We start from the raw sequence: 26,448 nt of genomic DNA, 5'->3' as shown, positions 1-26,448 counted from the left end.
TTGGATGCAGCGATGGCTGTGTGTTCGTCTGATGAGTGGGAAGTTGACTGGAGGTCACGGTATCTGTTTCTTTGTATCTGTTCCGTCTTATGTGTCCTGAAGGTTCTCACTGGAGATTTCGATTACATATAGAAAGAGATTTCAGCTATACATATATATAATTATATATTTCCTTTTATAGTTAAAACATCCAAACATTCAAACGGAAAATCAAATATGTCCGATAATTCACAATATAGAACGTGTTAAAAAGTGTGCGCGAAAGAAATATTTCTAACTAAATTTTCTATGAAATAAGTTATTTACTATTAAATAATACAGAGATTACAAAACTTTCAATGGATTTATTTTCTATATTGTTTGCAAAATCATTATTGCGTCGATAATTCGCTGCAATTCGCCTTCATTATTGACTAATTTTTCCTCGTTATTCTTTTGAACATCAAGAGGCACCTTTACATTATAATCAGGTATTGCTAAATCCTGTTTCAATTTTTGTATAATTTCGATTAATTGGCTTTTTTTCTTTTGTAATTTTTCCAATTCTTTTTTTGAGTCAATCAAACCCTGTGAAATACACATTTATTATATTCATATAATAAATATACATTCATACGCAAAAAAACGACTCTTTTTACTTCAATGTTGAATAATTCGGTGAAAAAAAATCATACAGAGGTTTATAAAAAAGCAAATTAAATGTAAAGATTCATTCTTTCGAAAGCTGTAAACCCCATTTGTAATTTTTAATTAGCGTTGTGGAATTTCGTAAATTTTGTAAAAAGTTTTGAGAATTTGTGCATCTTCATTTATGTTCGTGTAACTTTATGAAATATTAGTAGTACCGTTTTTTGAAGTACCAGTTGAAAAATAGAGATTTCAAGCTTTAAAATGCTTTTTTAAAAATTTCGATACAATAATTTTTCACTGAGTTATTGCTATTTGAAAATATTAAAAATTTGTGAAAAAAATAGTGGCCAGGTTTTTTTGCGTGCGAGTGTAATATATGATTATATATAATAATAATAATTAAGGTATACAGGATGTAACTAAAATAAGATAACTAAAATAAGATAACTAAAATAAGATAACTAAAATAATAACTTCAGGGCTGCCCATACTTTGAGCTGTATCTCAGTAACAGTGAATTTGCAGATATATGTTCATATGAATTTTTTTTCATGTTTTGGTGTGAGAAGCCTGAAGTTCGTTACTTTATTTTAGTTACACTCTGTATATATGTATATTACGTGATGTGTTAATTACCTGTAGTAATAGATGTACTTGAATCTTATTAGTTACAGTAATAATAGCACAGCCTACCGGTGGTTTTTGCATACTAAGAGCAGAGTACGCAAGAGTTTCTATGAGTAATTTATATCGAATAATTTTCTCCTTTAATGCTGGATTACTACACGTGATATACGCTTCGGTTTTCGTTTTATTAGGTAAATTATAAGTCGCACGAGCAGATCGAATATTCTTAATTATTTTTTGCGCAAAATCAATGTCCTTTTCAATTTCTTGATTTCTCCAACAACACTGAAATATATCAGACATATTACGGTATTATGATATTTTAATTGCATGTTTTATTATATACGTTATAAAATATATACGTTATATAATTATTCACCTTAACAACATCCGGATACGGACTTACACATATACTTGGATATATTAACTTTTTACGAGGTAAACGTTGATACAATTCTTCGGTTATAAACGGCATAAATGGGCTCAATAAACGCAATCCTACGTCCAGTGTTATAAATAATACTTTTTGAGTTGCTAACTTAGCGGCGTTGTCTTCGCTTTGGAAAATTGTTTTAAGATATTCCTAGACACGCAAATTGTTATAATAAATTATTATAACAAATTTTTTTCCTTATATCATAACGAATCATATTAAAAATATTTACCAGATAAATATCACACAGATCGTATAACCATAAATTGTAACAGGTAGTAGTAGCTAATGCAAAGTCATACTGTTTAATTGCTTCGTCGCAAGTTGCGGCAGCGTAACTAACACGCGATAACATCCATAAATCTACATTTGTCTCATTCCCAGTCAGCTATAAGAAACATATATTAATATATAATACATAAACATAATTATGAACAAAAAAATCAAAATTTTTGCAGCCTCTTTCTAAATAAAAGCCTCTTTCTATATAAAATTATTTATATATTAAATATGTACGACTTTACCTCAAATGTATCATCATTATTGATTTGATTCTGATTAATGTATGCAAATTTCGGCATTATTTTATTTTGTTCCGCACGAAATACAGCCTTTTCTTCGTCTGTAAATGTCGCGATATGATTATACCAACGTTTAATGTGTAGATGCTTTGCGAAATCAATGTTCAATTCTTTCAATGATTGATAAACCGATAGGTCAAGTTGCGAAGGTGTATAACCATCAAGATACGAATAATCAGCCAGGTAATTATTTAACGCCTTCTGCACGCACGATTCGTTCAAAGTCCACTGGTACCACTTGTCATTTCTCATCACATCAATACAATTATTATTCAATTTCTAGTATAAAATAATTCATAATTATATATATTTAATACTTTATAAGCAGAACATGGGTGATTTCACAATATTAAAATTTACCCTATCATTTGCGTTGTATTTAAATTCAAGATAAACAAGTGCAAATTTTGTAGCGTTCCATATTTTATTGCAGAAAAATCTGTATCCTTGTACACGAAGTATATCAAGATTTATATCTCGTCCTTGGGTAGTGTAAGCACAAAGCGCGAATCGCAGAGCATCCGTTCCACATTCAGGAATACCTTGCGGATAATCACGCTTTTGACATTCTCGAGCTTGTTCTAGTTCTTTTGGATCCAAGTTCGAATCTAACAATTGTTTTTGAAGATCCTAAAAAAAGAAATTTGTTTATTTAAAAATATTACGGAATATACGTTGCTGGCCAAAAGTTTGAGATCAAATATAAAATTTATACTAAGTATAAAATTTAAAAATATTTCAGTGAAATAAAAGTAACTTAAAAGTTCATGTCTTACTAATTTTTATTTGAAAGTAAATTAGACATTATATTTATAATTAATATCGGTTGCGTTCAGCAGAGAAAATTAATCAGTGATTCTTTATATGATTGGTTCTTGTTTTTAATTCTTCACTAAATGTAAGGGGAATACTAGGTGATGGAATCGCGGATTTTTATGCGTTTTTTAGGCTGTTCTTGAGCAAAAAAAAAATGATGTGTCCGGCCGTTTCAGCCATTAGCTCATAGTTTCGAAGAAATCGATTTTTTAAGTAATTATTGTAATAATTTGAAAAACATATTGTATAAATGAAAATATCAATATCTTTATAAATTTAATTTTAATTTAATGTTATTATTTTTAATTACTTTTTTGATTGTAATGAAATTTCATGAAATTAGATATTAGTATTACAGATAATTAAACACTCATTTATGGAATATTTATTATTATCATCGTTATCGCCAGGATGACTATTTTAAAGTGAAAAAATGTCTAATATCCTTTAGTACTTTTAGAAAAATATTTTTTATAGAACTTTCAAAAATATTTATATTATTTTTTTATTTCATTAAAAAATAATAAAAATGTATTATATATTTATATAAATTGTAATATATCAGATTGATTTTATTACATGTACAAATTAATTTGATATCTTTACATTTCATGACTTATTATAGCTCCATTTTAAAACAGTTTTCTATCATTTTGTAGTTTGTAAATGTGTACCACTAATTCTCAAATATTTGTTGTGTGTTTTGTGTCTGTATGTTGGTGAAGCAAACAATATAACTTCACAATAGTACACACGATGGCGGTTGATGAGCAATTGAGGCACTGCATTCTTTTCGCATTTCAATTTTTTTTAAATGCTGTTGAAGCGGAAATGATTTGCACCGCTCTGAATAAAGATGCTGTAAAAAGTAGTATCAAAGATTTCGTAATGGAGATTTTGATCTTTCGGATCGACAACATCCGGGTTAACCACAAAAATTCGACGACGAGGAACTCAAACAACTATTGACTGAAAACTTCTCAAACTCAATAGGAACTTGCATTACAGATATACCTCAGAGTTACCAACAATGCATCGTCTACATCAACTCGGTCAATTGAGGATAGGTGGGTTCTGCATAACCTGAGTCTGGAAAACAAGGAGCGAAGATTCGATATGGCAATGTCTTTACTGACCTGATTTAAAACAATTTCTGTACAAAATCATTATTGATGAGAAATGGGTGTTATGCAATCCTAAACGTAGAAAATCGTGAGTAAATCCCAACGAACTGTTGACATCAACTCCAAAAGCCTAACATCCATGCAAAAAAAGTTTGCTGAGTATCTGGTAGGATATGAAGGGTATAGTGCATTACGAGTTACTGAATTCTGGCCAGACTGTTACTGCGAAGTACTATCAACAACAATTTATCTGTTTGAACGATGCATTAGAGCAAAACAAGTCTTCTACTGATAGTGGAAACAGACAAGTGATTTTGCAGCATGATAATGTTTGACTATATATGCAAAGGGGACTAGGATGTTATTGGGCTAGGAAGTTCTCCCTCATACGACTCATTCATCAGATCTCGTTCCATCGGTTATTACCTATTTCAGTCGCTTCAACATCACCTGAATGATGAGCACTTTAAGGCTCTGAATATTCACTCCAACCATATTGAATCGTGACGTCATAAGCAAGAAATTGTCATAAGCGACACATTGATTTTTTTTGCATGCTGTTTGTAAGTAAAGAAAATTTGAATGAAATAAAATGATGAGATCGCTTTAAAACACGTGTAAAAATGAAAACTTATCCTTTGATAGTCAGTAAGTAGTCATAAAAGGCACGTAAAGTGCGTTCGTTTTTATTCAATGCGCATGAGCCTATTTTCACTTCACGATCCTTTTTCGATTCTTTACTGACCAGCTCAGAGGAGCTGGAGAGTTTTCGTCCATTTTAGTATTTTAAAGCGATCTTCATTTCGTTTCATCCAAATTCTCTTTATTTATAAATGGTATGCAAAAAAAATCAATGTGTCATTTCTCGCTTATGACGTCACGATTTAATATGGCTAAAGTGACTACTCAAGAGCCTTAAAATAGTTAAGGAAAAAGCATCGATGACTTTATCGAGTCAAAACCACCAAGTTTCTTCCGCGAGGACATTCATCAGTTGCCCAAAAGATGATATAGTCATTGAAAATAATGGAGATTATTTTGAATATTAAATGTGTACTTTGTGTAAATAACTTTGAATTTTATAAAAAAAAAAAGCACCGAATTAATTTGTACATCTAATATTTTATGTAATAGACAGTTTTAATTATACATATATACAAAATTCCATTTAAAAAAATTCAAAGTGATCAATCTTGCCTTGATCTCGACAATGCTATCCAAAGTCAAACCAATAGAATCATCTTATGTGCTCTTCGAAGCCAAAAAATTTTTGTCCAAATATTTTTCGATTTAACACATTGTTCCTGAGATATTTGAATGGATTAAAACAGAACAACCTTTATATAATGATCACAAACTTTTGGCCGAGAGTAGATAAAAAATATCAAATTATATATTCATATATTCACTTCTAAAGATATTCCTTTAATCACATCCATAGGATCTATTACATTTCCCAAGGATTTACTCATTTTTCTTCCATGCGCATCTCTCACCATCGCATGCAAATATACTTCCCTATAAGAGAAAAATATTTTATGTGAAATGTATATTCCAAAATATATATTTCATTTCTTTATGCATAAAAGTAAGGATATTAAATGCATTTATAATACACATACTTAAAAGGTAATTGTCCTAATAATTTTTGGCCCATAAAGACCATCCTAGCAACCCAAAAAAAGAGTATATCATGGCCAGTTTCTAACAGTGTAGTCGGATAAAATGCTTTGAGTTCAGGGGTCTGAAAAATACATTTGATTTTAGAAGTTGTTTTTTATTTTTAATTTCATAAATTTAATAATTTTGATTAATAATTTGATTTAATAATTTTTCTCAATTTACTATATTTTTTATGACATACATACTTTATCTGGCCAGCCAAAAATGGAAAATGGAAAAAGAGCAGAAGAGAACCAAGTGTCTAATACATCGGAATCTTGCTCCGCAATAATATCGTTCATATTAACATTTAATTTCTTAGCCGCTTTCTCTCTAGCCTCAGCCTCAGAATGCGCACTTACCCAATATTCATCTATCTATATAAAACCATTTTTTACTCGTTATGTACGAAATCTGCTTAAAAATCATTCTGCGCAAAAAAATCATATTTTCTGAAAATTACCTTTTTTATGTTCTCATAAGAATTGATAAATTTAATTGCATAAGCAGGAATTCGATGGCCCCACCAGAGCTGACGCGAAATACACCAGTCTCTAATACCGTCCATCCAGATATACCAAGTTTTCTTAAATTGTTCTGGAATTATTTTCAGAGCACCCGTGTTTACCGCTTTCCTAGCTTGTGCAGCCATTTCGTCGCACTTAACATACCTAAATACGAAAAGAAATTAAATAAATTTCTTTAAAAAAAGCTTAACAAATATAGTGCACATTGGATTCGTTTACCATTGTGGTTTTATGAGAGGTTCGACGACATCTTTCGATCGGCTACATATAGGTATTACCATTGGATTATCCTTTACATCGATTAACAAATTTCTTTTTGTCATCTCTTTAATGATAGCCACTCTGGCTTCAAATCTTTTCATTCCCTAATTAACAAATCTATTATACAGAGTGTCTCATAATTCATTCGACAAAGCTCGTAGAGCGGACTAAATTGAGACGGAAAGTCAGCTACCATTTTACGATTTTCACAATAATTAACTAAAGTAGGTTGGACAGATGTATTTGGTTAATCTTTAGAGATTAACATTTCGTTAACTATTGCGAAAATTGTAAAATGGTAGAGGACTTTTTGTCTCAGTTTAATCCGTTCTATCTGTCTACTCTGTGGGATCTGTAGCTCTGTGGGATGAATTACGGTTGTAGGACAGAGTCTTCGAGATTATTATAAAATTCATATGAAATCTCTATGCATAATCCGACAATTGCATATGCAATCATGAGAAATCATTGTATAATATTAAATAAAATCGTATATTTTACCAAATTACTTCATATATAGTGAAAAAAATTATTTGTAATCAGATGTAATTATGTAATCTATGGGATAATATTTCAATTAGTGGTTATTCCCTCGATGTAAGATGTCCCAAAAAGATATCTGAATATCTCGGAAAATATAAGTTTTACAGAAAAGTGTTTCAGACAAAAGTTGTAAGATTCAAAAAGATCTATATAGTAATCTTATTAGTTTGATCTTGGCGTCACCAAAGTCAGGTCAAGTTGATTTTTTTAAAATGGAACATCCTACTTTTGATTGAAAATCTAACAGGTAATGTCAAGAGCTTTCTAAAACACTATAATAAAGTTATTTTTTATTGAGCACTTTTCGAATTATTAGGCTCGAAAGTTACAGTACCGCCGGCATTAGCATTATGCAAGATGACCAACTAACGGCTAAAACTTCTTGAATGTTGTTCAAGATCATGTCCTGGAATAACATTTGTCAAGATCAAGGCCATTGGAGATTATTTTTCTTATTTTTATTTTTATACTAAAAATTTATTTTTACGTAAAAATGAAAATAAGACAACTTCCAATGGCTTTGATAAATGATATCCAAGCATGATCCTGAATATTGGGAGTACAAATTAGTTTGGTCCGTTTCCCTAAAGATGGCTGTTATGAATGGTTCATAATGACAGCTGATATTAACGGTTTCAGAGAGGTTAAACATCTGCTAATAATATTCAGTTTATATCGCTTTGAGTTTCATACAAAAACCTTGATTTTTACTGTGTTTGAAAATTTCGTCGAATTTTGTATTAATCAAGCAGTATTTGCGGGAGGTTTTGATTTTCTGCTTTAATTGGAAGAAAAGTGCGGCTGAAGCTCATCGAATGCTTGTCGAAATTTTATGGTGATATTGCTCCAACTGATAAATCATGTAGGGAATGGTTTTGACGTTTCAAGGATGGAGATCTCAGCATTGAAGACAAGCCTCGCTCTGGACAGCCAAAAAAATTCGAAGACAAAGAATTAGAGGCATTACTCGAAGATCAGAGTCAAAGGCAAGAGGAGCTTGCATCATTGAATCATTGGGGGTAACTCAACAAGCCGTTTCTGTACGATTGAGAGCCATGGGAATGATTCAAAAACAAGGAAATTGGATGTCTTATGAATTGAAACCGAGAGACGTTGAAAGGTGATTTTTCACTTGCGAATAGCTCAAAGACAGAGAAAAGATTTTTTGCATCGGATTGTGACTGGAGATGAAAAGTGGATATTCTACGACCTCAAGAAGAAAAAATACTACGCTAAGCCCGATCAATCGTTGCCATTAACCTCAACATCAACACTACGGCCGAACATTCATGGTTCGAAGATCATGCTCTGTATCTGATGGGACCAAAAGGGTCTTGTTTACTATGAGCTGTTAAAATATGGCGATTCCATTACGGGCGATTGGTATCGGCTACAATTGATTCGTCTGAGTCGTGCATTGCGAGAAAAACGGAATACGAACAAAGACATGATAAAGTTATTCTTCTTCATGACAACGCTCGGCCTCATGTCGCTAAAGTCGTAAAAAAATATTTGGAAACGCTTTGGAAATGGGATGTTTTACCGCATCCGCCGTATTCTCCGGACATTGCTCCTTCTGATTACTGATTGTTCCGAATGCAGCAAGTCACCGATTCACTTTTTTCACAGAAATCGAAAATTAGTTCCAAAATTGGATCGCCTCCAAAGACGAGTCATTTTTTCGAGATGGAATTCGAAAATTGCTTGAGAGATGAGAAAAAGTAGTAGGCAGTGATGGACAATACTTTAATTGATCTATTCATTCATTTTGTTTTGAAATAAATGCATTTTTGAACGGACTGACTAATTTGTACTCCCAATAACTTTCAAAAGATTTTAGTCACCGATCGGACACCTTGCATAATGCTAATTCTGGTTTCAAGCATCGTAACTCAAAAAATAAAAAATATTTTTTATAGCATGTTGGAAAGCTGTACCAGTTATTACATTCTGGAATCAAAAATAAGGTATTCATTTTAAAAAGTCGATGTGATCTTGATCTGACTTTGGCGACACTAAGGTCAAACTGATAAGATCAGTAACTAGATCTTTTTGAACTCTAATTTTTGTCTGAAATATTTTTCTGTAAAACTTATGTTTTCTGAGATATTCAGATGTCCTGATTTTTAAGACACTCTGTAAATATTTATTTCAACGTTCATAAAATCTCGAAAAAGTTCTCTATCATCATATTTATATATTTAAAAATGTGTGTGTGTGTGTGTGTGTGTGTGTGTGTGTGTGTGTGTGTGTGTGTGTGTGTGTGTGTGTGTGTAATACCGTGAATTTTCCATAATCTCCAATAATCTTTCCTTCATCATCAAAAATATTGATGAATGGCAAATTGTGCCTCTTTCCAACTTCATAGTCATTCGGATCATGAGCTGGCGTAATCTTTACAGCACCTGCAAAATAAATGAGTTATTCTTGATCTAGTCTACTTTCACTATAATTTTACTTTTATGATAGATTTACTTTCAGTATTTTATTTATGATTCAAAATTTTATGATTGAGCTATACCTGTGCCAAATTCCATGTCGACAAATTCGTCTGCTATAATAGGTATATGTCTGTCACAAAACGGATGCTGTACATATTTTCCAATATATCGAATATATCTACTGTCTTTTGGATGCACCGCAATAGCGGTGTCTCCTAACATGGTTTCAATACGGGTAGTGGCCACAGTTATTTTATCTTCTGAATTAAGGAGCTCATAAACAAAAGACACCAAAATCCCAAATTCTACTTTCTTTTCGTAGCCAGGTATAGAAAAAAGAGTCCGCCCGTTTAATTCCACTTTATCGACCTTTTTTCAATAAACATGTTTTTAAAAATTTTCAAATTTAATTCACAATTCTTTGTAAAATATACATTTGTTAAAGAATCTATGTACTCACTTCAATATCTGAAATTGCACTTTTTAAAGCACAAGACCAATTAACTAAACGATTGCTGCGATAAATAATACCTTCATCGTGCAAACGCACAAATGCTTCTGTTACGGCTTTACATAATTTAGAATCCATTGTAAAACAAGCACGGCTCCAATCGAAGGAACCACCTATCTTTCTCAACTGTGAATAAATTCTATCGCCTTTTCTAAATAAAAATGTTTCAAATAGGTATCTTAATTACACTGAGTCGCAAAAGCAATACACTGAAAAATTAAGAAAGATTTATCAAATTTTGAATAATAACTAGATATAAAAATAAAAATATGAATTAAGATATATAAAATGAAGCATCTTTAAGTATCCACTGAATACTTGAATGGCAATTAAGTTTAATACTATTGTATCTACGATCTATCTATAAATATCCATTTATCTATCATATAAATATCGTATAAATCTAATCTATAAATCTATCTATAAATATCTACGATATTTCTTATTTCCTGTTTTTTGCTTTTTATCATTGTTTATTTCTTACCTTCTTGCCCAGTTTTTGTTTTCTGTCAACCGAGATAAAAGTTGATGCACTTTGGGAGAGACAGAAACACATAAAAAAACACAAAATCGATAAAACGGTCACAAAGAAGGAAAAAGGCATGAAATAAAAAAGAAACAGGAAAGAAAAATACATTAGATTAGGTTTTATATTTGGCTATTCATTTCAAATGATTAAATGAGCTAGAAAATGTAAAATTGATAATCAAAATAATTAAGTTTTCAATAGACGAAAGAAGAAAGTTTTCTTGTGAGATCGCTTCATTATTATCAATAAATAAACCAACCATAAATGATATTATAGATAAGTATCGTGCTAGATGTGGATTAAAAAATCGTCCGCATAATGAAAGGCCATGAAAAACATAAAAAAGTACAATAGATCGTGTCATTAAACGCAAATCAACTGCGAATATCAAGAAAAATCAACTGCTGCCAAAATTGAACGCGAATTATATGATGAAAAACCTTGCCGATGTTAGCGATTAATACTGTGATACGAAGACCACACGATGTAGGACTTTTCAACCTTATAGGTACTAAAAAGTTATTAATTAGTAAAAAGAATAAGAAGGCCCGATTATAGTTTGCTAAAGATCACCAAAATTGGACAGTCGAAGATTGGAAAAGAGTAGCTTTCTCTATCGAATCTCAATTTAATCTTTTTGGAAGTGATAGACAGCATCTACGATTGATACCAGAAATGATTCGATCAAATTCCTACTGTAAAGCAAGGAAGGTGGTAGAGAAAGTGTGATTTGGAGAATTTTCTCTGCAGAAGAAGTCGGTCCATTTGCAGAGATCAATAAAAGAGAATAGAAGAACATTTTAGAACAATATTTATACATATATTTAACATATGTTGAAAAAACAATACCACAGAATTCGATATTTCAGCAAGATAATGATCCTAAATACACAAAGTTGTTAAAGAATGATTTTCTGATACAAATGTGAAAGTTTTAAGCTGACCATCTCAATCATCGGACCTTGAACCCGATAAAATATTTAAGGAAACAGCTAGAAGTTCAAAAATACACATTCAAATAAAGTTGCATTATTGCAATCTTTGAAAGAAGAATGGAATAAAATTTCATCTGCTTGTTTATATTAATCGACTAATTGAATCGATTGCCACAACAATTGTGTCGCTGTTGTCGCTACAAAGTGTGGCCATAAAATGATATCGAAACATAGTTTAAACTAATTAAAGTGCATTATAGAATGTATGGACTAATAATTTTTCTCGTAATATAAATAGCCAGATACTTTTGCACATATAAATATGAAAATTATAATAATAAATATTAGATGGTTAACTTAATTCCTGTCATTTTTTCGTTTCAAAATTGATTTGTTTCACAAGATGAATGAATACCATAATCAAAATAATTTCCTTCATTTTCTATTACGTTTTCCTATCTTTTCAGTCAACAAGGTAATCCCACGATGATAGAATGTGGTCTTTCGATTCATTCATCCATCCATTTTTGAACTTCTTCATAACTGAAGAAATGTGTGTGTCCGTAAGGGCGTGTCGATCGGGAAAGATGATAATTCGATGATATCAAGTCTAGATCCAATAAAATGAAGTTTGGAGAGTACGCTGGATATGGGAGGATTTCCCATTCAAGTTCTAGAAGTATCTGTTTCATGCTTTTCGCAACATGCGTTATCATGCAAAAAATGACTTTGCATCGATTGTTGGTTACGCAATTTTTTTTTCATCAACTCAATCGGCATAATTATTGTTAGTAGCGATCAGCTATAATGGTTTTATTCGAATGCAAAAACTCATATAGCACATCCCCCCTGATTCCACCAAATGCAAAGCAAGGGACGTTCTTTGTCTTTCACATTTCGAAAAATCATCGTTTGAAAGCGTTCAAACCAAATTCTACATGTTCTTTTCGATGGAGTTTCATACACTTCAGATAATAAACGATGCAGTTCAGCTGCGGTTTTCTTGAGGTTAAAGTAATGAAGAAGTACATATCGAAAAAACAGCTTATCGTGATTCATTTTCAATTGATTGGAAAATCTCTTTGATGTCGAGAAATCTAACCTATGAGGATTGAATTACTTCAGCAATATCTAAACTACAAAAAACATGCGACTTCATTGTCGAAACTCACCAGCATTGGATCCGACACCCTCTAATAGCGAACGGCAGGAATTAAATTAATCATATTATTATCATAATATTTTCATGAACATAAATATATTTTCATTACATTATTACTCACATCTTGTACTAGCACTTAATAATGATTAAAATTTTATCATACTTTTTTTTTATAAATTAAAGTACAAAATGTCACTGGCCAGAAACTTTTGCACGCCATTGTCCTTCCTATATATAAGAATATGTCTGAATCGAATATCTCGAAAACAAAGCATTTTTGGAAAAAATATTTCAGACAAAAATTGTAGGGTTTGAAAAGATTTATTCATTGATTACATCGGTTTGATCTTGGATGATGTAGCCAGGTTAAGATCAATGATTTTTTTTTAATGGAAGACTATTTTTCATGACAGAATCTAATAGGTCAAGAGCTTTTCAAAACACTATAATAAAGTTATTTTTCATTGCGTACTTTTCAAGTAAGGCTTGAAAGTTACAGTATGCCGGCATTACACAAGGTATCCGACCACTAAAATTTCTTGAATGTTGTTCAAGATCATGTATAACATTGTCAAGATCAAGGCCACTAGAGATTATTCCTCTTATTTTCATTTTTGCACTAAAAATTCATTTTTACATTAAAATGAAAAGAAAAAATACAACCTCTAATAACTTTGATCTTGATAAATGTTATGCAGAAATCCAGGATATGATCTTGAACAGCATTCAAGAGGTTTTAAACCTCTTTTCGGTCGGACACCTTGCGTAATGCTAATGCCGGCGATACTGATAACTTTTAAACCTTATAACTCGAAAAGTACTTAAAAGTACTTAAAAGTATTAAAAAGACTTTACTATAATGTTTTGAAAAGCTCTTGATACCAGCTATTAGATTCTGTCCTCAAAAATATAGCGTTCCATTAAAAAAAATTGATTTGATCTTGACCTTGATGACGCTATCCAAGGTTAAATGGATGTCATCAGTAAATAGATCTTTTTAAATCCTACAACTTTTGTTGTAGGATTTAAAACATTTTTTTCAAAAATGCGTTGTTTTCAAGATATTCGATCATTTCCAGACTTTTTTTTATACATCCTGTATAATTTATATTGAATTATTTAAGCATTAAAGATTCAGATTCGACTGTTGCAGCCATTTAACTTCTAGTTCGTATTAATTGTGTTTTTCACATGATCTAAAATAAGATTTTTATTGTTTATTATATAAAATTTTTTATCCTTAAAATGCTTCTTCACTGAGGTGGATATAATTATTTTTCGTTAAGTTATTCGAAATTTAAGATACCGTTATCATTAGCTCAAATTATACTGCTTTTAAGATTTTCACATATTTTTTTTCTTCAAAGATATCAAAAGATTTATGGATTATAGTCTTTTTATTTCATTGCTGCTAATGCCAACATTTCGTGAGCCCTGTTGTTCACTTTTTCAGGACGGAGAGCGTGCTCCTCCAAAGAAATATACTCCTCGAATCTTCGCCTTGATAAGTGAACAGCAAGGTTTATGAAACGTTGGCATTATGATGGTATCATATTAGTTATTAGAGATTGTATTTGTATTCGTGTTTGCATCTGTTGATTAAAAAGGAACCTACTAATCAATAGCTTCTTTTTGAAGTAGTCAAGAGATGCAAACACAAACACACGTAATCTCCAATCGCTGATACGGGTATTAGCAATGGATAAAAAAAGACATGGCAAACCTTCTGGCATTTTTGAAGTTCAAATTATAATTGTAATTCTTCCTATATAAACTGCACAAAATTTGACTGGGCGGAATTGAACTTCATTGATTTTATGTATGCGTGCGCGCGAAGAGTTCTTGAAAATAAATGGAATGCAATTAAAAAACTAATAAGAAATAAATTTAATCGCATAAATGGGATAATACGCATACGAAGAGATCATATTCACTATTAATACACAAATGCACACGCACGTACACACACACAATAAAGTTTAATTTCGACCAATCAAATTCCATATAGTTCATATTAAGAAAAATTACAACCATAATTTGAGCTAATAATAGTAGTATTTTAACTTTGAAATAATTCAACAAAAAATGATCAAGCTGGATAAAAAAGCATTTTGAAGATACAATTTCTTACTCTTATGGCTATTTCCACCAACATAAATTAACTTTAATCAAGGTTCAACTTACTCTTTTTCTAATTTGTCTAATTTTTATAATTAGAAACCGAGATTAAAGTTAATCAACGTTAGTGAAAATGGATCACTTAAATTTTAACAGTCACGCGAATTTTTCCATAAAATCATCCGTTTTTAATAGTATCTCGATGTTTTTAATTATCGATTTTGTATTTCTCACTTTGTTATCTGCCATTTTAAAAAGAATAATCGAATATAATTAGCATAAGTACCATTCAAGTATCTTAAAGCTACCATTCAAGTAATTAAAGCTTCATTTTGCATTTTTATTCATATTTTTATTTTATATTTTTTACCTTCTTTATTTTTACCAAATTATAATTATTTTTTAAATTTGATAAATTTTTTCTAAATTCTCAGTGTACCTTTTTTGTGGATGAGTATATTATATATTTTTCACATTATGTTTTTTATACATGTATAATTGTGAAAGTTGTTTGATATCTTTACAATTTTACACTTACTCATACTTCCATTGCCAAATTTTCCTAATAAATTCTTCTCTACCAATATCATGACGAGATTTCTTTTCTTCTCTCCACAACTTTTTCTCTACGACTACTTGAGTGGCGATACCCGCATGATCGCAACCCGGATTCCAAAGTGTTGTACGCCCTTTCATACGGTTCCTAAATCAATTGCACTCGACCAATTAAAAATGTAACACACGTATATGCGCTTACATGCACATATACACACAACAGCTGTTCTAATCTTTTTAAAAATGTCAAATTATTTCTTGAATTTATGTAATATTTATACCATCTAGTAATAGCATCTTCTACAGCATTAGTCAAAGCGTGTCCGAGATGTAAGAAACCAGTTACATTAGGTGGTGGCATTATCATTATAAAATTTCCTTTTGGATTTTCTTCTAATATATCTTTTCTCTAAAGTAAAATTTTAATATGTATACAGATAAGTATGTTTTAATCTAATGTTATTATACAAATTGTTATATTTTTCGATTTCTCATTTACTAACGCCATATTCTGGTTTAAAAAAACCTTCCTTTTCCCACCAAGCATACCATGCGGCTTCTACATATCGTGGACTATATGTATCCGGTATCGGGCATATGATATCCTTTTTTTCTCCAGGTGGTGTATTGATGCTATACAAAATTGCTGTAGTATCTTTTTTCTTATCATTCTTCTAAAACATATTAAATTAATAAATAAACTAGGTTCTAATATTTTTATCTTACAAGTATGCAATATTTCTTTTTCATAGTTACTAAATGATTGATCTTGGATTGAAGGAAAATAGTTAAAAAGAAGTTAATTTAATATTTTTTACACTAAAAATGAAAATAAGAGGAATAATCTCCAAACAGTTTGGTTTTGACATATGATGTCAAGATCATGATCTTAAACATTTGACAGGATTTATCATCAGGACACCACAAGTAATGCTAATGCCGGCGATACTTTCAAGCCTTGTAACTCAAAAAGTCCTTAATAAAAATATATTGCTATATTGTTTTGAAAAGCTATCGAGCTATAAATTACAAAAATATGCAATAAAAAATTGAGCTTTTCATTAAAAAAAAAAATCGATGTGAATTTGATCTGACCTTGGCAATGCCACCCAGGGCCAAACGAATGTGATTAATAAACAGATCTTTTTAAATTCTACAACTTCTGTGTGAAATATTTTTTCTGAAAAATGCTTTTTTTTTCGAGATATTTAAGCATTTCCGGACTTTTTGAAGATTCTGTATGCACGCACCTACGTACAGAGTGTTTCTGTAAGTGATTATCCCTTTTTATCTTGTAAACTAATAGAGATAGATCTAATAGATATAATATCAAATTGAACTAAACTTCATTGTAAACATAGTGATCATTTAAAAGAATTATTCATGTTAGAAGACGCAATGTAAGAGAAGTACGCATAATGTAAAATAAATATTACGATAGAATAAAAATTGTAGTTTTCGTTTATGTTAATTTAATGCGTAATTATAATACAATAGTTTCAATTTTGAATTTTTTTAATTGGCATAATATATGATTAACTTTCATTTTAACTTTCATTTTCCAATTTTAATTTGAATCTCATTTTTGATCTTTATTTGGTAAATATGCTTATCAGAAGAGATTGGTCCAGTGACTTTGAAGCATGTTATCGAAATCATGTCCCTGAGTAACCTTTTAAAAGTTTTAGCCGCCGCTCATAATCCGTTAAAAAGTTATTAATAAAAAAGTTTAAGGACTAAAGGACGTTTTATTTCTGCTTTATACAATATTAAAAGCTACTCCGCATTCGATCTGTCTAGGAGCATCAGATTTTCCGTGCGAAACAAGATCTATCCCATCTTCCCCATTGCCTCATGCGTCTCTAGACAGAGGGGACGGTGGATATCACTTCGCGCGTGATAAGTTGTGTGCTCTTAGTCAGGGTAGAATAGTTTCGCGTTATAAACTGTATGCGTGGAAGTAGTAGGCGCACTCCGTAGGCGGCACTGCTTTCCAAAAATGTAACTCATTTTAGTATATTGGGTTATGGGCATAGACATAGTATCTCTAGACCGAGTGTCAGAAATTTGAGGAGAACGGGTAGTCCTCATTTAGAAAAGGACGCACTCAGTTAACCTAGAATACTTAGAATACCTATAATAAGAGTGGCCAATAGAGTAACGATCGGTATATTGGTCCGCCAAATTGAGGCAAAAGCAGAAATTGCATACTCGTGTGTATTATCAGTATACATACAGTGTACATCATTTATACAGCCATTTACACTGTTTCGAGCGAGTTTTCTGTGTCAGAGGTGAGTTATTCGTTCGCCGGCGAGTCATTCAAATTGAGAAGAAGGAGTGTGAGGTGAGTGACGAATTGCAATGAAATTAGATATTTTTTAAATAAAATAAGAATATGAATTTCTTGTGTAGTATCATTATAACTTAACCTATTTCTTTGTTGAAACATTAAAGCTACAATGCTTGGCTGTGTAACAGATTAGTGCACAAATTCTGCGAAAAAGGATTTTAAGATGTGTTTTCCTCGACTCAAAAAGACGAAAAATTTGGGCTGAAACATAGGACAAGATTGGACTCCATCTAATAATTCAACGTTATGTGAGGTAAGAATTTGCTTTTGTGATTTTTTTTAATATAAATAAATTATTAAACGATGCATATTGTATATTATTCTAGATATATTTTAATGCAGAAATGTGGACTGAATCGAAAATTAGAAATGGCAAGTGTATGCTGAAAAAAGATTCCAACTGTGTTTAGTAAACTCATACTTCAGAATACACAGGAAGGATATATTGATATATAGGATATTTATTACTTTGTATTATTATGCAATTCTATTGTCACTGATAATATTTTGAAAGTAAATATTTTGGCTTATATCCCGACAATAGTTGAATTTTCGAAAAGATATTTTAATGCAAAATTATTCAGCTCATTAAGCATCTTGAAAACGAGTAAAAAATATTCCCATTAAAAAAATGTTTTTAAATATGCTGAATAAGGAAAGCAACTTCAATGATATATATGACATATGTTATCAAAGTCATGACTCTAAACTCCACCAGGTTTAGTCGTCGCTCGTTATTCGTTAAAAAGTTATTAACAAAAAAGTTCATCAATAAAAATAATTTTTGAGCACAACTGCGTTCCATGAAATAAATTCTTTTGCTTTAACAAAGTAAAATATTTTCTTATATGATTTCTTACATAATTTTTATGTTTTTAGAATAGACAACTTGACGAGAAAGCAACTAAGCGAGAAGGAACTCGCTTCGTGTGGAAGTCGTGTGCCCTTAAACAAGGGGAAGGAGGGGAGTGAGATGAGAGTCTCTTTGTGTAAAAGTTGTGCGCTCCTAAGCAGACGGAAGATGAGGTGAGAGTCGCTTCGCATAAAAGTCGTGCATCTCTAAGCAGGAGAGAAGAATCACTTCGCGTGTGAAAGTCATGCGCCCGTAAGCAGAAGGAGAGATGGGATGTGAAGTTGGCACTTCAAAAAATGAAATTTTGGTCAAAGTCCCGAAAAGTTCTGGAATTCCTGCCTAGGACCAACGGTTTAAGAAATATCGCGATTTTTCATTCGTCGAATCGAAAATTTCTAACACCCGAGGGGTAAAAATTTTTTTAAAGTTCTGGCAATTTTGTCGACAGTTCTGAGTAGCATCCCGCGAATTCTGACGAAAGTTATTAACGCTCGAAGCGCTAGGACCAACGATTTAAGAAATATCGCGATTTTTCGTTCGTTGAATCGAAAATTTCTAACCGAGGGGTGAAAATTTTTTTAAAGTTCTGTAGACAGTTTTGTGTAGCACCCCAAGAGTTCTATCAAAAGTTATTATCATTTTAGGCGCTAGATTTAATAGTTTAGAAGATATCGCGATTTTTCGTTCTTCGTTTTGTGAAGTTAGCACCCCAAATTTTTTAATTTTTTTTTTTTATATTAATTCGCCGGAACTATTCTCAATTTTGGGCAGGAACTCCAGAACTCTTCGGGGTGCATTCGGAACTTTGATCAAAATTTAATTTTTTGAAAAATGAGTGCCAACTTCACAGAGATGATGGGGTGAGAGTCACTTCGCATAAAAAGTTGTGTAAAATATATTTTAGTGTATATTATACTTTAAAGAATTTCTAATAGAAAAGAGATATCATTTTTCAAACTTCTTTTGTTAATAACTTTTTAATGAATGATGGCTTTTTAATGAATGAGCGACGGCTAAAACCTGGTGGAAGTCACTTAGACTCATGACTTTGACGACATATCAACGTCAAGGTCACTAAAGCTGTCTTCCCTATTCGACATATTAGCCAAATTTTTTTATTAGTAGTATGAAAACCAAGAACATTAAGAATTCTTCAAGATCATCAAAGTATGTTACTTATCCTACAATTTTGAATAGATGTCTCCTACTTATCCTACAATTTTGAATAGATGTCTTCTCCCTACCTCTAATCATTTTCGAAAGAACGTCAACTTTTTATCAGACTCACCCTGTGTACTGGGCATACAACTTTACACGCAAAGCGAGTTCCACACAATCTCTTCGTAAGGGCGTACGACGTTCTATACGAAGTAAGATCTATCTATCCGCACAAAAAGTCAAATGTCTCCCTTGGCAGGGAGAGAGATGGGGTGGAATTCGTTTCGTGTAGAAAGTGCGTCCCTAAGCAAAGGGAGAGATGAATCTCGCTTTGCGTGGAAAATCACCAAATCATATAAATAAGGAGTGTAAATATAAATTTGTAACTTTTTTTATCAATAACTTTTTAACAAACAACGAGCGACGGCTAAAATTTGTTGGTTACTCAGGATCATCATTTTGACAACGTCAAGAAGACTGCATCAAGAAGTTATCGACGATTACTCCCCTTTTTTATAGTTTCATCTTATTTTTCTATTTAAACAATTACATTATACATGTATCGACGCGTTTTTTAATAGTCTGTCTCAATCGACAGGAAACTTTAAATTTGTGATAGTTGTGACCGATATCGCATATGACTCGATTACGAATTACGCTGTATAGTTATACAACTCGAAATTCGGTCATTGATTCGTGATGACAACAAAGAGATATTGACAAATTTGCAGATTTGGATAGATTTGATTCTTCAAATATATTAACTTAAAACATTAAAAATTCGAATGAACTGAATAGCAAATCCCTAAAAAGAGTAACCGAATAAATTTTCAAAATAATTAAACCTGAATGTTCCAATTTTAACACTTATGGATCATGTTTGCAGTTCTAATTAGGATAAACATGATCAATTAGAACAATCAAGTTAAATTTACAATAAAAAAATAACTTTTTAAGAAAAGAGAAGAATAAGTCATCAAATATAGATATGCTGCCTGAACAAAGAACCGTAAAAAGAATGCTGGATCAAAAAATTGTTATACCGCAAAAATTTAAGTGATATATATCAGTAAAATTAAATACAAAGTTAATTATTTAAAGAAAATTAACGAAAAAGGCATTAAGTGTATATATATATATAGATGCCATCTCCTATGGGAGAAGATATCACAAGCAATTAAATAATGTAATGCAATATCAATATAAACTTGCATATTTTACTTATTTACAATCTGTAATTAAGTTTAAGCTATAAAAACGTATAAAGATATGATAAAATATAAATTGAGAAAATATGCAAGAGAATAATTTAGAAAATAAGTTAGACAGACTTTTATTTGTTTTAAACAGCATTTCATTAACTTAAAATATTTTGAATATAAAGCATCCAAAATTTTAATTCATAAAACCGTTTTAATGACAGTTTCAAGCAGAAAAAATTGTGTTTTGTCATCTTATCTCCAAGTATAAAACAAATATTCAATTGCAATTTTTACGCATATAAGATTATTACAAATTATAATCTATATCAACCATATGACTGCCAGGAAACACTGATCAAAACTGTATATCATTTGTTCCATTTTACATCGAAGCACAAACTTTAGCGTATCAAATATTGTAAAGAGCATATTTTATGATCTATTTTTTCGTTTCTTTGTTAAATATTTTTCAATGTTAATTGGCATGAATTTTTTGATAATTGCGCCATTGTTTACATACTTCTACTATATACTTTTATGCAGTTAGAATGGCCAATATATGTTCTATGACAAAAATATAAATAAAGTGACATCTTCCCTCTTGTGCTATCTTTCTCCAATTGATACAGATAAGTTTAGAATAAATATTAATTTTATAATTCAAGTAAATCTGTTTTATAGTATATTTAATTTAAATTATATTAAGATTCATTAAATATTGTATTCTTGAAATTACTATTATATTCTACATAATCTGATATGTACAATATCGATCTTTTTTTGTATTTTTATATCTTCAAATACAATAGATTCAATAATTAATAGTTATTTAATTCGTAAATTATTAAGTATTTAGTAAGAACTTACATTTAACAAATTAAATAAGAACAAGTTAAGTAAGAACTTACATTAGAATTGTGAAATTCTCTTATAAATTTCTCTTATAAATTTCAATGAAAGTATCTAATAAATGATTAGATTCTATATAAATGATAAAAACTTTGTTCACGTAAGTGAACATAAGTTCCAATATGTTCCAACATGCTTCTACCATAGCTCTTACTCCAACGTGCTCTCGATAGAATTCTTTACTTTGTTAAATTCAGAACATTTAACATGCTTCACACTCACCTCTGATTTTTCTTTCACGTTTATCAATTTTTCAGTCTCCTTCTTTTCTTGCTTTTGCCTAAATTTCTCCAACTTAGCTAACTTCTTGGCTTCCTTTTGTAATTGTTTCGCCGTTTTCTGCGAGCCATTTTCCGCAATCGTGGTCTCATCGTCTTTTATATTAATCATTTTCTCCTTTTGTTTTTTTACAAAAGTTCATACACGTCTATTACTCCTTTTACATTCAAACAAACCGGCTTACGAAACAGACTCGACAATTACACACACTTCGTTACACTGTATCATTCAATCATCCAGATTCCAGCGTGGTCCAGCCGATGTTAACACAGCCTTGAGATTCATTCGCGTCGCACTCAATGGCCTAGTTTCCACTGAGTGTTTAAACCGAATCAGAATGTAAGAACCAACCAACTACAGTTGAGTATTCTCCTGTTACAATCGAACGACAGGGGAATGCTTGACTGTAGTTGGGCTACATTCCAAAACTTTCTCTTCGAGGAAGATTTTACTCTATATGCTATAGTATATGTTACGTGTATTATATATTTCGAGTAAAATTTTTCTCAGAAAGGTTTGGAACGTAGCCTTCATTGGTTCTTACATTCTAATCCGGTTTAAACTCTCGGTGAAAATTAGATCGTATTCTCCAACACATGGTGCAATATGGCGGAAGAATAAGATATGCTCATTTTTCGATCAAGCACTATAAATATTCGCATCCGTCATTTTTAATCTTTTTCTCACTCTCTCTCTTGCTCCTTTCCTCAATCTCTTGCTCCTTCTCTCTCCGCCGCTAAACTAAGAAAAGAGAGAAAATTAAATTGAAAGAGTGGGGAAGGAACAAAAAATGGCGGATGCGAATACCTATATTATAGTGCTCTAATCAGAGTAGCGATCTAAAAGTTTTGCACATCGCCCCGAACAAAAAAAAATATATCCTACCCGCTTGGGGCCTAATCGCTTAGAAATTGCCTAAAGAAACAGTGAGTTTCTACCGAGGGTTTAATCCGGATTAGAACCAACCAACTACAGGCGAGCAATTCCTCTGCGGTTCGACTGTAAGAGAGGAATACTCGACTGTAGTTGGTTCTTATATTCTGATCCTGATTAAATCTTCGGTGAAAATTAGGTCAGTGTCCGCTTGAAATATTTCTAACCCATAAGAACAGTGGGATGTGAGAAGTCTTTTTAGAGGCAATAAAAATTCATTTGGAATTCGGAGTGTGAGGTAGTATTTCTAGAACATGAGAATGTCATGAAAACGTGACCACAGCTCATGCTCGCATTGCAGTATTTCGTGATTATGATAGATTTTCTAACTTAAATAGTTGTCAACTTTAACGATAAATATTTCGCTTCGCAGGATTAGGCACAACATTTAACTGCCAGATTCTTTTGTTTCATGCAAAAACGCGTCGAAAGAACGTAATTTCATTGAAATTGAAGATAAGGAGTCTTTTTTGGATTATTACCCTAATTTCATATCACATTTTTTATTATTTTCCCAGACTTTCCGGCTTTAAAAATGTTATTTTTCTTTTTCATATCAAGAAACAGAATTAATTTTTTAAATTTCAGCTCAGGACCATTTTTTTTTATATACTCTTTTGTAAATGCTGCAGCACGATTATGTTTTCTATATATATAGTTTATGTATTGTATATTTAGTACTAAGATATAAATATTTTGTAATCTTTTATTACATTAGCACTTTATAAAGATACATGTATAAAATTTATATGTAAAAAGAAATTGAGGTATAAATAAAGTATGTCTTAATGCTATTTTGTAATTATTTTTTATTTTTATCTTCTTTACAGTGTATTGTGACTGTTCGATTAAAATCATTATGTAATTTAAAATCTATTGGTTTATCATATCCCATTATACGAATATAATGACTGGGGTCATAGAAAAATTTTTGTTCTAAAAATAAAGGGATATTCTTTATAATGCAATTTGTAAACATTCCATTTACATCAGGTACTATTACATCTTCTGGTGTAAATGTGAGCTGAAATATAATTCATTATTACATGAAATATAAAAACATATTATAGAGATATAAATATGAAATTTAAATACCTTTTTTGTTCGAGCGAACAAACTGTAAGTATTTGCAATGTATATATCTTCTTTTGCATTATAATACAAATATGTTACATATTTTTTCGTTATCATATGTATTAATAAAGGAGTAGTTATAGCAAAAAATCCAATACATGCAAATAATCCTAAAATGGCTCCTGTATTACCATTTTCTATAGCTTTCAAGTAAAGAAATGGCTGAATCATTAAGCCACCAGAAGAGGTTAATAATGAAAAAAGTTTGAGAAATTTAATTTGTTTGGTTAAAGGTCCATAATAAATCTCAGTTCTTTCAATAGTTTTCTGATAGTCTTGAGAGAAAGAATTTATATTATGAAAGAATTTTATATTATGTGCTGCAGAATATCTCTACAAAATTTAAATTTCTTTAATGTAATGGAAACATTTTAATCATTGTAAATAATTTAGTAAATATTAAGAAGATTCCGTTCATCTCAAATTTTGATAAAAATATACTGAATCAATGCATTTTTGCATAAAAATAAAGATTTGTAAAAAAAAAGGTGTCGCTTTGTTTCATAAATCAAGATATTAATTTTAAAATCAATGACTACTAAGGTTAGGAAATCTTTGTAATTCACTACTTTAAAAACACAAATTCATTGCTTTAAAACACAAATTCATTGCTTTAAGAACACAAATTCTCTGTTAAAGTAGTGAATTTATATTTTTAAAGCAGTGATTTATTGTTTTAAAAACATAAATACACTATTTTAAAAACATAAAATTCTCTACTTTAAAAACAAATTTTCTACTAAAGCAGTGAATTTGTAAATGAATTTGTTTTTAAAGCAGTGAACCACTGCTGTGACAGATTTCCTAACCTGAATAGTCGTCAACTTTAATAATTAATATTTCGGTTCGTGAAACAGCAACACTTTTTTCTTATCAAATCTTTATTTTTACGCGCAAACGCATTATATATTTTTCGAGTATTCAGTGTATTTTTATCAAAATTTCGGATGAACGGATTTCTCTTTATCAATAGTTTATTTCAATAATAATCTGCTTAAATACAAAAATTTAATTCTAACCTCAAAATTGTAATCATGTATGACATAAGACAAAATGCGGCATTTTAAATGATTAAAATTCTTAAGTCTCTTTTGACTATATGCACAAGCTCGTAACATAAATGTCATGTTTAATAATATTTATAATAGTTTATAACTTTTATGACACTTCAATAAATTCGAACCGTTCATCAAAACAAAGTAAAAGAGATCAAACCAGGGTCATCGACGATATACTTGGTCTTTCAACTTGCTTGCACTTTTTACATTTAAAATGAGATAGATATATATTTGGCGCTGAAAAGAAAGAAAGCGAAGATGCTGAGTGTAAGCAAGTCGAACACATCTACTATTAAAGACAGTTGGCGCTTATTTAAGCCGCATGATGGCGCAGTTCCATGGTGCGGAAAGTATGCGCAATGCAAAATTGGCGGAATAATGTCCGTCCAATCGCAAATATTCCATCAATTGCGCTCGGCTGCGTGTCTTTTCTTATGCTGGATTCACACTGGATTCGACATGCGTTGTACAACCAATCAGAAAGCAGAATTTTATTTCGCATCAATGATACGAAGCAAAATCCTGTTTTCTGATGGGTTGCAGAGATTTATTCGCGTTGCATGCTCCTATTTCCTCCAACCGTAACGCCTATACACTTAAACGTGCTCTTTAGAGTGAGTAGGAGCTATGTAAGAATTAGAAATCCTTTAATCAGAAATATTAAGATTTCGTCAAATTTCTCTGAACGAGAAAGAAGTATAGGCCATCTCATTCCTCCACCAATAGCGGTGTGTATATATTATGCATGCATACCATTATTGGTGAAGGAGTGAGATGGATATCCATACAAACTTGCATAGTCGTATAAACGTACATAAATAAAATTATTAATTATTAATTATCCAATCACATTTTCATGCGTCTTTAAGAGAAATGCGATTGGATAATTTTTTTATGCATACGTTTATGCGGCTATACAAATTTGTGTGGATATACCCTTATACTCCTTTTTCGCTAAAAGAAATTTGATGGCCAGTCTCTGATTAAAAGATTTCTAGTAGGAACATGGAGTATGTTGGAGTATGCGATACAAACTTTTTATGTCCCACGGAGCAGAACTGAATTCGAAAGCGTAATTGGCGTATATCGTATTACAAGAGATCTTTCCCATAGA

At 31.0% G+C, this 26,448-nt stretch overlaps 2 protein-coding genes across 2 annotated transcripts; both read right to left on the bottom strand.

The window, feature by feature from the left end:
* Positions 1-260: 260 nt before the first annotated feature.
* On the bottom strand, positions 261-22,493 carry LOC108684196 (valine--tRNA ligase). Its single transcript, XM_018188362.1, has 18 exons — positions 22,153-22,493; positions 15,959-16,129; positions 15,737-15,864; positions 15,439-15,603; positions 10,106-10,307; positions 9,726-10,014; positions 9,485-9,609; positions 6,620-6,765; positions 6,337-6,544; positions 6,080-6,250; positions 5,834-5,955; positions 5,621-5,729; positions 2,632-2,901; positions 2,215-2,550; positions 1,923-2,078; positions 1,637-1,840; positions 1,267-1,542; positions 261-567 (listed from the first exon to the last, which is right to left on the bottom strand). Exons 1-18 carry the CDS (start codon positions 22,318-22,320, stop codon positions 352-354), a joined length of 3,462 nt encoding a protein of 1,153 aa, XP_018043851.1. The 5' UTR covers positions 22,321-22,493; the 3' UTR covers positions 261-351.
* Positions 22,494-23,944: 1,451 nt separating this feature from the next.
* LOC108684193 (transmembrane protein 70 homolog, mitochondrial) lies at positions 23,945-25,522 on the bottom strand. The gene is made up of 3 exons (XM_018188360.1): positions 25,296-25,522; positions 24,238-24,609; positions 23,945-24,166 (listed from the first exon to the last, which is right to left on the bottom strand). The coding sequence occupies exons 1-3, from the start codon at positions 25,401-25,403 to the stop codon at positions 23,945-23,947; spliced, it is 702 nt and encodes a 233-aa protein (XP_018043849.1). The 5' UTR covers positions 25,404-25,522.
* Between the last annotated feature and the right edge of the window lie 926 nt (positions 25,523-26,448).

The sequence above is a fragment of the Atta colombica genome, unplaced genomic scaffold (assembly GCF_001594045.1).
Source record: "Atta colombica isolate Treedump-2 unplaced genomic scaffold, Acol1.0 scaffold127, whole genome shotgun sequence".
NCBI lineage: Eukaryota > Metazoa > Arthropoda > Insecta > Hymenoptera > Formicidae > Atta > Atta colombica.
Note: the sequence above shows the minus strand (reverse complement) of the source record. Positions and strands in the feature narration are given on the sequence as shown.